General features: G+C 49.8%; 1 protein-coding gene across 1 annotated transcript; it reads left to right on the forward strand.

Moving 5' to 3' along the window:
* The first annotated feature begins 2,332 nt into the window (after positions 1-2,332).
* Positions 2,333-8,073, forward strand: SMIM1 (small integral membrane protein 1 (Vel blood group)). The gene is made up of 3 exons (XM_074975736.1): positions 2,333-2,445; positions 5,690-5,824; positions 6,860-8,073. Exons 2-3 carry the CDS (start codon positions 5,721-5,723, stop codon positions 6,984-6,986), a joined length of 231 nt encoding a protein of 76 aa, XP_074831837.1. The 5' UTR covers positions 2,333-2,445; positions 5,690-5,720; the 3' UTR covers positions 6,987-8,073.
* The last annotated feature ends 4,549 nt before the right edge of the window (positions 8,074-12,622 follow it).

The raw sequence follows: 12,622 nt of genomic DNA on the forward strand, positions 1-12,622 counted from the left end.
ATAAACACAGCAAGTGGTGTGGCCCCAGGTCACCCTTTCCAACTTCAAGGCCAAGTGACTTTAACCCTTGTGTGATGAAGTAATTACCTCAGTAATGCCTGGTTTAGAGTCCCTAATCTCTGGTGTGAATTTAAAGTATCACTTCAAGAAAAGGTACATGGACCACGCTGAGCATTTTAAAGTGTGGCTCTTCCTAATAACAGGAATTATACCTTTTTACTCAATTAGTCTGCTGACTTCACTGTTTCAAATAAGGTTGCACTTTTGAGCTCTGTAGGGGTCATACCACATTGAGACAGGGACTGACTCTTTCACCCTTAGCAGAGTTATTGAATTCCCATTGCAGAATCTTTTTATTGGTGATGTCTGAGTCACAGGATGACTTTCAGATACCAAGAGTGAGTTTGCAGGACCAGTGATTAGAAAAATAATCTTTTGGACTTGCAAACTGAGCAACAAAGATGGAACTGTGCTCTGCCATTTTTACAGTCACTTTTCTACTCTACCTGATTGCCATTACTAGCCACAAGCTAGAAACCTGACCAAGCTTTTAAATCAGTTCCACTTTCAACGTGCTGATCACTACCCTGACATGCAGTTATTGCTTCTAACTAACAGAACAGGTCAAATATCTACTTCCCACAGACTTCCCCATGTGCCTCACGCCAAATTCCCCGCTGTCAACAGGTAGCTCCAAAGCCAGTTACATATTGAAATTGCACATTGGGATTTTACTCTTAATGAAAAGCCACACTTACAAATTTCCCACTGGACAAAGTTATTCCAAAATTATTCCTCCTTGCCAGTCTGAGATTTCTGGCTGAATTGTGTCACAGTAAATAAAGGTCCAGTTCTCTAGGCCCTGGACCTTGTGACCTCATCTACTTTGGTGTAAAGGGATGAAATGCTGCCAAATCAGGATTCTCCCCTCACTTTTACCATTTCACCTCTACTTGGCAAATGGGCCCAAGGCAACAAGAGATTCAGACCCAAAGCCTTTAGGTTAATATCCTCAGCCCTCTTCTCAGCTACAGCACCAAATGACAGGTTTGCAGCTCAGCTGGTTGCCTCATGTTTTTTTGGGAATGAGACTTATCTCTGTGGTCAGGCCCAGCCCTTTGCCTTGAGTTTTGTAACTCTTGCATCCAGACGTCTACAGCACAATTCAGCCATCCAAAGTACATTTTCCACTTCAGCTAAGTGCAAGGGTGAACTTCCATGGCTAAAGTCCCCACTGCCCTCTTCAGTCTGATCTTTGCATTTCTCTAGGGGATATCCTCACACAGCTGAATGCCTCTTTGAAAACGCCCTTGCAGAGGGTCTGTGGGGGATGTGTCATTGCTTTTGTCTTCAGTTTTAATATTTCTAATACAATTAAACATACAATCCACTTCCTTCTTTCCCCTGTGAACTGACGACTGATGAAAGATACCGGCTTGAGGGTCCTACATGGGAAAGCTTTGCAGAATCCAGACATTGGGCCTCCACTGCAGCCTGGAGTGGACCATCTCTTGGGGGTAAGACAGGAGTTAATTCCGTAGGCCCCATCAAGCGGTGCCCACTCCGCTGAGAGAGGTGACCGAGCTGCCAGTTCCACAGGTGATTTTGGGATGCTGACAATGGCACCCACACAATACTGAACCCATGTCAGAGGGCACCAGACAGCCTCCAGCTGGCATCAACAGACCAGAACTGCACTGCAGCAAACAAGCCGGCCAAGTGGAAGGTTCTGTGTCCTGTCAGCAACCTTCCCCTGACCCCCAGCTGTCCAGTCCCCTTACTGTGCCCTTAAACAGAGGAGTAGATGTGAAGGATTTTGCTTTAGACTGCAGCACTGACTAGTTCTCTGGTGCCCAGTACCTATTCTCATCTGACAACACCACTGTAAATCTGGAGCAACACCATTCATGGCAATGGAGGACAGACGGAGAAGCTCTGGATCTAGCCCAGAAGCAGCACGGGCTGTGTGTGTCAGATGTGGACAGGATTTCAGGGATTACAGAAAAGAGGTTCCCTCCCGACCCCTGTGCCCCGCCGTGCCCAGTGCTGTAACGCTGGCAGCAGCCTGCGACAATGGATGGGCTGGGCTGGCGAAGGTCAGTGTTTCTGGTGGTACCGGATACCTCTTCATCTTTCACGTGCCTTCAGATTGAGGGGTTTAAAGAATTTGTACGTGGGAGCTGTAGAAGTGTTGTCCTGGCTATTTTGCTGGTGACGTCAGAAGGTGCAGTCAGCCCGTGGTGATTGGCAGTGGTGAAAACTGCTGAAAGGCTCTAAACCGATGGCTCCCGCCTCCTTCCCTGCCACTCCTCGAATCTTGGTTTATCGCAGCAACACGCACAGGGGGGCTCAAAAGCTCGCCGTCGGCAGAGGCAGGAAGGCGCTAAAGGCGGAGTTTGCTCCAAGGAACAGCTCGGGGCGCAGGCAGAGGACTTTGATCCTCAGGTGAGAGCACGCTGCAGCTGCAGCTGCAAGCACAGTCTTTGGCAAACTCACTCTTCTGACTTTTTTCCACTTCTCCAGCCTGTTTGCAGAGTGGCCTTGCTGTGCTGCGTAGCTGTTAGGAGGGGCGGAGGCATAGAAAATCTAAGCCCATTCCTGAGGTAACTGGCTGGTTTGGGGGAAGGGAGGAAAGACACACCTAGAATGGGCTCCATTTGACCAATTTCTCAGCCAGAAGTCAAGTGTTTACAATAGCCAGCCGGGCAATGTGCTATTTGAACACATCAACTATTTGAATCTGGAGAGGAGCCTGAAAGGAGCAGCTGCTCAACACCCCAAAATGCAAGAGCCACCGTTCTGCGGGCTCCTCTTGTGATTTATGAAGCCTGACTGAAATTCTCACCAAGATGGAGTTATCTGAAGTTACTCCTTACTCAAGGTCTTGCCATTCAGCTTGTGTCTGTGGTTCTCATAATCATAAGCTTCTCCAGGCTGGGAGTGCATCTGAAGGAGGGTGCAGGGATGGGGAGATGGGTATCAGGGGCTGACCCCATGAGCCAAAGGCTGGTAGGATGTGGACAGCCAGGCCCCAGGGGTGCAGCAGCATAGGGGGAAGAGAGCTTGGGGAGCTGGAGTAGGATGTGGGCAGCTGGACTACAGGGGTGCATCAGGGAGGGGAAGGTGGAGGTCAGAGGCACCCCCATATGACAAGAGCTAGGGTAGGATGGGGGGAGCCGTGCCAGGGGGTGCAGTGGGGAAGGGGAGAGGTGGGGGCCTAGATCCCATGGACAATCTGGCTTCTAATATTGGAAGAAAGATGGGGGCCAGATTCCCAGCTGGGCTGCAGCTGGTCCACCAACACAAAGCAGTCATAGAACCCAGCCAGGTCAAGCTACAGTGAGTCTCGTGACATGGAGGAATCCTCCTGTGATCCAGGGGCCTCCTACCCTGCACAATGCCCCCTTCCCCAGCACAGGATGTGCAGCCTAGTGAAGAGGAGCCTTGGCCAGGACACTGTTGTATCCCACTGATAGCCTATGAGAGTCCTTTGTGGCTTCTGGAGATGGGCACAAGTTAGAATAGCCCCAGGCTGCTCTAACTTACTTTCCAGTGTCCCCAGTCCATAGCACCCATCGCTAAAACAGGTTGGGTTAGAGCCACGTTTGCCCCCGTCCAAGCTGGTACCATGCTCGTTGGGAAGGGTCATTTTTCAATACAGAGAAACATTTTTAAAACTCCTTCACAATATGCCGGACTCGTGCCAAGCCCCAGAGCACAGCCCTGCAATGTGCTACAGGGATATGCACGAGGAGGCATGCAGATTGCAGAGCCAAAACTTTGTGGGGGAGGTGGAGTGGATTGGGAGCTGCTAGGTCTAATCTCTCACACAGTGTTTAGCAACCGCTCTCCCGGGGCCATTGCTGGTGCTAGCAAGCTTAGAACTTGGTCCTTAAGGGACATTGTTACGTCAGCAAATCCAAGGACGTGAGGTCCCCGATTTACAAAACACGTGCCAGGAGCTGAGGGGAAATAATCACAGAAAAAAGGGCAAACTGTAAAGTCCCCTGGGCAGCATAATCCCTCCCAGTCCTTCCTCAGTTTCTCCGGGTACTGCCTTATCTCTCTCCACATCCCCTTTCCTGCCCAGACATGTCAATTAGTGGCACTTCTAGTTATCCTTGTGCTTCTTGCCATAGGACTACCCTTTCTTCTAGCCCCCTCTGCCAGGCCTGGGTGTCTCCACAGCATGGGGTTCTGCAATTCACGGCTCAGGAGACAGATGACTGGGGTATAAAGGAGGTGGCAGCAACAGGACAATTTTAAAATTACAACAGCTTGTTTGCAGTAAAGCAGCATCTGTTATGTGCGGACAGTGTGTTCTGTACAAGATGCAACTGTCTGGTGTGCCCAGTCTGGAAGAGTTTACGATATGAGAAACAGATACACAAGCTGCATTGCAAGACCTAGAGTAAAGAGTAACTTTAAATAACGGAGCCTGAGCAAGAGAGTTGTAGGTAGGCTTCATAAAATAAGATTTTATATTTTTGGGAGGGTGACTTTTTCCATTAGAATCTCAATATACTTAAAAAACCATAGGGCATACCTACATCTCCTTACTGAAGGGGAGGCGGTGGGGAGGGGTGGTGGAGAGAGGACAGCAGGCAGTCTTAACTCCATGGGGAGAGGAATTTTTGAGTAAGGCTCATAGGTGATAAGAAGTTCCCAGGGATAGTTTTGTTTAGGGACAGAGCTGAAGCTTTAAAAGCTTCATCTGAAGGATCCACCGGAAAGTGCATCGCACTTCATTTTTTTGCCTCAGAATAATGAAGAGTCAAGTTGACTGTGGTTATGTCATCCACAATGTTAATGTTGCCTCTGACGCAGTGGGTCTTCGCTTACGAAAGCTTATGCTCCAAAATATCTGTTAGTCTATAAGGTGCCACAGGACCTCTTGTTGTTGCACAATGTTCAGTTTCCCAAGAAATGTAACTGCAGGGTAGGGTCTGGGAGTTACCAGCTCTCCTTTATTTCTCTTTCCTCCAAAGGCCAAACATCCCACCCCCTTCAGAGAGTTTCCATTTCTACTTGTCGTAACACTTGATATGTCCTCTCTGGAGCGATGAATTCTCTCTCGCAGGAATGAAACCGAGCTTGTTCCAGGAGTGTGCTTCAGTGCAAGACAAATAGTTACCTGCCCACTTCTCCGACTTGCTGGAAAAGAGAACCTGCACCCATGTCAGTTGTGTATATGAGAGCAGGTGACTCAGTGAAGCCTTTCCCCCCCACTTGTAGGCTTATTGTCCCAGGTGAATTGGTTGCATGGTCTGTCTAGTTGCCAGTGGGCAGGTGTTTACATACCAAAAATAAACATCAGCCCACTTGATTGATGCATTTGGGTCTATAAAGAGAATTTTAGAGGAGTTTCCACAGTCACACAGATGCTTTTTTTAGGCTTGATCCAGTCCTCTCAGATTCTTCGGGGGCTCTGTTTTATACCTGGTAGCAATAGATAGGTTTCATTGTCTCATTACTTCACGCCCACGTCTCATTGTTTGACAGCTACTGACCTGGGGCTAGTAATAGAGAACGTAACCACACCAGGTCATGCCTGATTTCATATAATTGACTGTAATTGTCACTTGCATAGTGAATAAAAGAGAACAAACAAAAGTTAGGAAATTGCATTAAGTTCTTCCCTCACGTCAAGCATCAGTTTAACTCTTACCTGCCTTTGCCTTCTTCCCAGTCTTTTTTCCTTCAATCTGTTCCTTGACAAGATGCAGCCTCAAGACACTGGTGTTCAGTACAGCAGGTGGAACGACAGTAGTCATGAAGAAGTCAGTGTGAACGTACCCACTGCCGAGGTGTCAGGATGCAGTAGGTGAGAACCCTGTGGTGTGCACACGCGCACACACGGAATTGCTGTCCTTGACCTGTTCCTCTCCTTAGGGTGTTCCACCTGATGGATAGCACTTCCTGTCTACTCCTGAGCCTTGTAGAGTTTGCCAACCTTTTATCCTTCTGAGCCGAACTTAGTGAAACCCACATGGTTTGGCTGCCAGTGGTCAGTCAGCAGAGTAACCCTACATCTACCATGCAGGGTTCTAGAACCAGACACACAAATGGGCCCAACTCTGTATTGCTGCTCTGGTCTTAAGAGATTGTAACCTGAGTATTGACTTTGGGAGCAGGAACCAAATATGGACATTTTAAAGAAGAGACACTGGGGTCTATTCACAGTCCAGCTGCAGTTATAGATACAGTTGGCTGCCCTGTTACTATTTTTAAAGCTGCATTGTCCGTACACAATCCTCAGTCATTCCCTTTTATTTTAAGGCAAATTGCAAAGAGTGACGCTGTGAAGTTCTCAGTCACAATTCTTTCCCCCACTCATGGGCAGGGAGCTGAAATAGTCTCTCTGCCCATCTGTGGGCTCTGCAATAATAAGGATAACATTGATTTCTCTAACACCCTTCACCCTAAGGGGCTACACAATGAACTAGGGTAACTTCACTTGCCCTGAGATGCGGCCACCTTTGGCCCAAACATGGCCACACCGCACCACAACTGAGGAAGGGCAGTGAAGACTGTTGGGTGGAACTGAAAGTTCAGGACAGGTTGAGGGGGATGGAGAATAATACTCAAGGGGGAACAGGCCCCGAGTTAGGGCTCACAGGTCATCTATTCCAGTGACCACAAGTGTCACACCCTTGGTTTTACATTTCACACACAGGATGGCCCAGCCCCGTTCTAGTAACCAGGGGCCACCTACTGAATCACCAGCACCACTTCCTGTGCCACACTGGTGTTCTCTAGCAGCTCTCCCAGCTAAACTGAGCCAGTGCTGCAGAGCCTGGTAACACAGCCAGGTTGCCAGCTGATGGCCTCCATCCTTCTTCCATGTTTATCTCCCCAGAATCTACACTAAGATGTGCACTGGGAAAACAGGCATCGCCGTTAAAGTGATCGGAGGAAACATCCTCCTTTGGACTGTGTTCATCATTGGCTATGTGACGGGTTACTACGTGCACAAGTGCAAGTAGAAGGAGCAGCATCGTTCCAGTGCAGGAGCCTGGGCTGTATTTCACCCACGAGGAAATCCCAGAACTCCCTGTCCAGCTCCTGCCCTTCAGCCCCAACCAGGCGAGTCAGCAGGCGTGCACACAGGGTGCAGGAGCCCTCGGCATGTCACAGGACCACTCAAAGGGAACATGGGCTGCAGGGCTAGGGAGACCCTCAGCCCCTGTGCTGGAATCAGCCCTTCGTGCTGCCTGTGCAAGAACTGACGGTACAGTCTCAGCAGAAGGCTCCACAGCAAAGCGGAACTAGAGATGGACAGACTTTGCCTCATGCATCAGCAGCATGCACTAGGGCTCCCAAACCTGGCCAGGCTGCCTGGTTGTTGCCATGAGAACAGCTCCTTGCACCATTTCCAGCCCTAGCCCTAAGGACATGCCTGTCAGCAGTGGAGCTGGGTACTGGTATTGCCTGGGAATGTTTTCCACAAGCTTCCTAAGGGCACCTATATTGGCTCCTCTTTGCATCCAAAAACATCTTTCTTTGGGAGCATGTAATGAGTAGTTGCGGGAACAAGCCAGGCCTTGGGTGCCCCTGTTTGTGCGCCTGACTGCCTGGGCGGGGGACTTTAATCAGAACTCCTTTGCAGTTACTGGAGCCCTTTGTTTATCACTGGTCAATGCACACTGGCTTCTGTCTGACCTGTGGCTTTGCCAGAAGCTGCTCCAGACCCCTCGCTTTAGGGATCTCTCTCTCAAGTCCTTATTTCCATCCCCTCTCCCTCATTCTCATGGCGGCTGAGAGGGCACTGCCTGGACTCCCAGGACTTGCTGCTCCAACCTTTGAAACTTCCTTCTGCTTCATCAATCACGTCAGCCAGGGGATTAAAGGCTTTTGCTCACGGCACCTCTGCAACCCTCCAGCAAAGCTGCACGCCAGCTCCAGTGTAGCTAGCCTTATTCTAACCTAGTGGGATGGGAACTTAGAGTTTAACCCTAACCTCACTGGCCTGCCCGTTGCTGGTTTGATAGGCTTTGCAAACCATGCAGGTGTTTAGAGCTGTGTATGTCTGCACCACGGTCAAATTACTGTAAGTAATAAAAGTAGATTTAAACCCAGCAGGCTGCCCCCATCTCTGATTAGTGCTAGAAGAGGTGTCCCAATGGAAAAGCATGTACAGGGAAGCCACTGATGTGTATCTTCTTGCCTCAGACAGACTTCCTGGAACTGCAGGTTGAATAGGAAATATCAGGGAAATGGGGGCTACCCTGGGACTGTAGACTGTGTATTTGGGGTTCAACTAATTGGAGGTAAAGGCCCCCCCCCCAAAAAAAAGTACAGGTGACATCCAGATTCCAGCATCACCCCATTCCACTTACAACAGAAAACTGAGCTCACTCCTCTTCTAAACAATCCTGACAAGATAATTCACCCCAGCCAAGCACAACCCCAGTTCCTGTCCTCCAGGCAGGCCTGGCTGGTAGGTCTGATCGAATAGCATACACAAATTCTTTCCCAGCCACTGGTGGGACTGTAGCCACACACATGTGTAGCCTGTCCAGACACAGCCAAGCACAGGAGACAGATTGATGCAATTGACTCAGGGATTTAGAACACAAGCTGTGTTCCCTATAAGCTAAGTGCTTGGGCAGCCACCCAGCTGATTAACAGAGTGCCCACAGCTGGCAGTGGGTGTCTCTATGGGTGGTGCACATCCACACATGCCTCAGTGCACAGAGCAAAACTTATTCTGGAGAAGGATTGAAAAATTAGCAGGAACACTAGATAGGCCAAGGATGCAACTGTGCGCAAGAGAGAGCGACAGAAGCCTGCTCCCATGTCTAACAGGCAGCATTTCTTTGTTATCTAGAGCAGCATGGGGCATTTGTATTCACCAAGGGCTGGTCAGCAGCCTTGTGGGTATCAGGCAACAAAGAACAGGGCACAGAGTCAGGGCAGGAACTCTGGAGAGTTCAGGGTAACAAGGGACCACTTTGGGTTTGCTATTCACTGTACACATTGCTCAACTCTCCCAGCTGATGCTACCCCCAATTCCATGTATTGCCTGGAACTTTGGTCTGTATCGGCTGACTGGTGTAACAGAGCCCTGGGACACTCATATATAGGGCTCAGTAATCTTAGTTATTGAGGAGCTAGTGGGCTGGGGGATGTTTAATAGGTACATTAAGCTCACAGCATCCTTTTCAGCCATGGGGCTCCAAGCAGTGCCTTCATCAGGCTACTGATCACAGACAGACTCATCCCACTGCAGTGAAGATAAGCACCTGGGGGTGGGGGTAAGTCACACCTGGCCACGTTGCCTTGTCTTGTGGTATTGCTTAACAGGTCATGAGATTTTAGCTGCCAAAATAACTGTTTACCAGCTATCCTCTGAGCAGTATGAATTCCTAGCCTAATCAGCAGGCAGTCACCTGACTGGGAGGCTGACAGAGGCATGCATACAATTATGCCTATCAGCCAGCAGAAAGAACAAACCACAAGACCTGACATTTCTCCCCTAGCAATTGTGGTTACTTGCCTGAGTTAATGCTGGTTTCCTCACTTGCCTTGAAATGTGGTACTACTGTAAGTTCTCTTTCCAAACATGCTGTCTGACACAGCAAGCCTGTCCTGGCCTCAGTCAGTACCTATCCAAAGAGCTAGCCTGAAAGGCTAGGAGCCAGGTGGCCTTTCCGCACCAACAGCAGCAGCCTTAACTGCCACCTCCCCTGCACAGCTGATACCCATTAGCAGCAGTGTCAACTCCCCCCACCCTGTGCAGCTGACATTCATCAGGCAGGGGCTACTTCTAGGCATGAGCCGGGATTTCAGTCTCCACAATCCATGCCAAGCCTGTGCTCTCTCCCAACAGGCCACAAGCAGGAACGCTCACAGGTGCTAGATGTAATGGTACTTTTGTGATGCGACTCCCTATCCCTTCCAGAACTGGGCTAAGCCCCACCCAAAGGATCTCACTCAGGCCTGGGGTGGCTGCTGGCCTGGAGATCTGCATTAAGCATGCTGGAGAATAAAGTTCTGAGCCTAGAAGGAGCAATTGTTTTTCCAAACAGGGTGTGAGTGCACCCAGCCTTTGGTGTTGGGGCTCCTTATTAGGGCTATGTCTACACTAGCCCCAAACTTTGAAATGGCCGTGTAAATGGCCATTTTGAAGTTTACTAATGAAGCGCTGAAATACGTATTCAGCACCTCATTAGCATGTGGGCGGCCACGGCACTTTGAAATTGGCACGGCTCGTCCCGACGGGCCATCTGCTCTTAGGAATAAGGGGACTTCGAAGTCGGCAGGGTCCTTTCAAAAAGGAGCCCCATCAGGACGAGCCACGCGGCGGCGAGGCGTGTCAATTTCGAAGTGCCGTGGCTGCCTGCATGCTAATGAGGCACTGAATATGTATTTCAGCACTTCATTAGTACACTTCAAAATGGCCATTTACATGGCCATTTTGAAGTTTGGGGCTAGTGTAGACATTAGGAGAGCTGATGTGTGGCACCCTGAGCCAGTTTCTGATCCCGTGCCTACATAAACACACAGTGATTGCACTCCTTTATCTAGCTAAGCTATTTGTGGGCTGATCCCTCCTGTATCTTATGCCTGACAGCAACGATGGGTGGAAGCAATTGTGAAATACAGTTATCAGAGTATGTACTGACCTCATGGCTGCCAGTTTCAGGAACACTGCTATGGGCTGAAGCAGTTTTGCACAGGAGGGAATAGCACAGGTCAAGGTTCTGATGCAACCTCAGTTCTTGCTCTCTGGTGCAGCATTTGCTGCTTTATCTTGAGAACCAGCGTATTGTGTATTTAGTCTTTTCCCCACCTACTAAAGCAGCACAGTCCCAAGGGACAAATGTGTTGCTCAGGAGCTTTATTGCTTAAAAGTATAATGAGACAGCAATTTGGCCAAGCTGAACTGTGATATCACTATAGCCCCTGAATGCTAAGGCCTGGAGTTCTGGTTTGTTTTAAAAGGACAGTCATCAACCCATTTTCTTGATCCAGAAACCTGATGTTAGGGAAAGAAAAGCCTCCTACATTTCAAATATCTATTTCAAAAGACAAACAAACAAACCCCTTGCATGCCATTAATTAACACTAGTGACATGCCAATGTTTGCTAACACCACATGGTCCTGCTGAAAGATTGGCAACGTTGATGGCCATTTACAGCAAGACATTTCCACCCAGATGCACATTTCTAGCGCAGCAATCACAAGGCAAGCATGTCCCATTTCTGGAGCCCACTGCAATACTGTGTGTGTGTACACATTGGACCAGCTCAGAACAGTGTTACTGACCTGACCAGAGTGATGCTGATTTACACCACAGAAAGACGGAGGCCACCATTTTTCATCCCTCCCAAATACTCTAGTTAGCACTGGGGGGATTCTACAGAGCCTACCTCCCTCAGCTCCTCTTGGTGAACTGACTGCAAAGAAATTTGCAACAGTGGGTACTCGCAGTTACTTGTGAACTGGGTCTTGTACAGGTGCAGGTTGCTGTTTGCAAACTTTCACTGGGTTGGGGTGGTTACATTAGTCACATTGTGTTGAATCTGGTCCCTGATTGGGTAATTTATTTCACCAGCCTCTCCGTGTTGCTAGCAGCTTGGAGTGGAAAATTCACCAGTGCAAAGCCTCAAGCTGATCCCTCTCACCATTCAGCAGATGGGGCCAGTGAGTAGCTCCAGGGCTGGGTGGGGGGGAGTATTTTGGCAGTAGGAACAAAAGCTAAGTCCCCACACAGCTCCCCCATGGGAGACCCAGATGGGGGCAGCGGAGAGGTCACCAGCTCCATGCACAGCCCCTGTCTGTGTCCAGACTGTCTCCTAATTATGTGATTGGGCTGGAGGTGTCCTGCTGCAGCATGGGTCTGCCCTAGGCAAAGTGGCTCTGACTGACCTGCAGCAGCCTGACTTGCTGTCAGGGGTCAACTAGGGTCTGGGCAGCGCTGGCTCCACCCAGCCTGGCTCCCCACTGCGTAACTCCTTCCCTAACCAGCAGGTGCATGTAGAGGCCATGCTCTTCCTGCTGGTTGGGCCCCACTGGCTCAGTCCCTGTATGCTGTGGGTGCCTCCCCCAGCTAGCTGCCTCCACTTTCTGCCAAGCCCTGCAGGGGAGAAGACATAGGGTAGCAGCACCAGCTGGCCCTGGGAGTACCTATCATGCAGCAGAGACCTTCCTCCTCTGCCCCTGGTCCCACCTGCAGCCAGTACACCTACGCTGTCACTCAGCATCTGCTCCTCAGGCACAGCTACTACCAACTGCGAGGGGAGAGTGGGCCAGACCCTTCCTCAGCCAGTGGCACTAGAACATGTTTTACAGTGTGGGTGCTGAAAGCCAGCGAACAAAAGACAAACCCTCCCATGTTCAACGGCAGTACAAAAAAGTACACTTCCCCCTCCCACCACAATAGTGCAGCACGGCTCCAGGACCCTCAAGAACCACAAACTAATGCAGACTTCCCTTCTGCCAGCATGAGCTCACTTTTCAGAGTGAAACCCGGAGGTCCTGCAGGATCTGCCACGCCCTTGATTCCCCACCAACAAGCCCTGCACTCAGCTGCAGTTAGCCTAGGCTGTGTGAGACTAGAAGGGGCGGCCCTCACAGCACACACAGCAAACAGCAAGAATCGTGGCTGGCTTTACA

This window comes from Carettochelys insculpta, chromosome 23 (genome assembly GCF_033958435.1).
Source record: "Carettochelys insculpta isolate YL-2023 chromosome 23, ASM3395843v1, whole genome shotgun sequence".
Classification (NCBI taxonomy): Eukaryota; Metazoa; Chordata; order Testudines; family Carettochelyidae; genus Carettochelys; species Carettochelys insculpta.

What these genes read in the sequence shown, in the direction of transcription:
- SMIM1 (XM_074975736.1), top strand. Translation starts at nt 5,721, where the DNA reads ATGCAGCCTCAAGACACTGGTGTTCAGTACAGCAGGTGGAACGACAGT. An exon ending in GAGGTGTCAGGATGCAGTAG is followed by an intron (nt 5,825 to 6,859) that starts GTGAGAACCCTG and finishes TTATCTCCCCAG; the next exon opens with AATCTACACTAAGATGTGCA.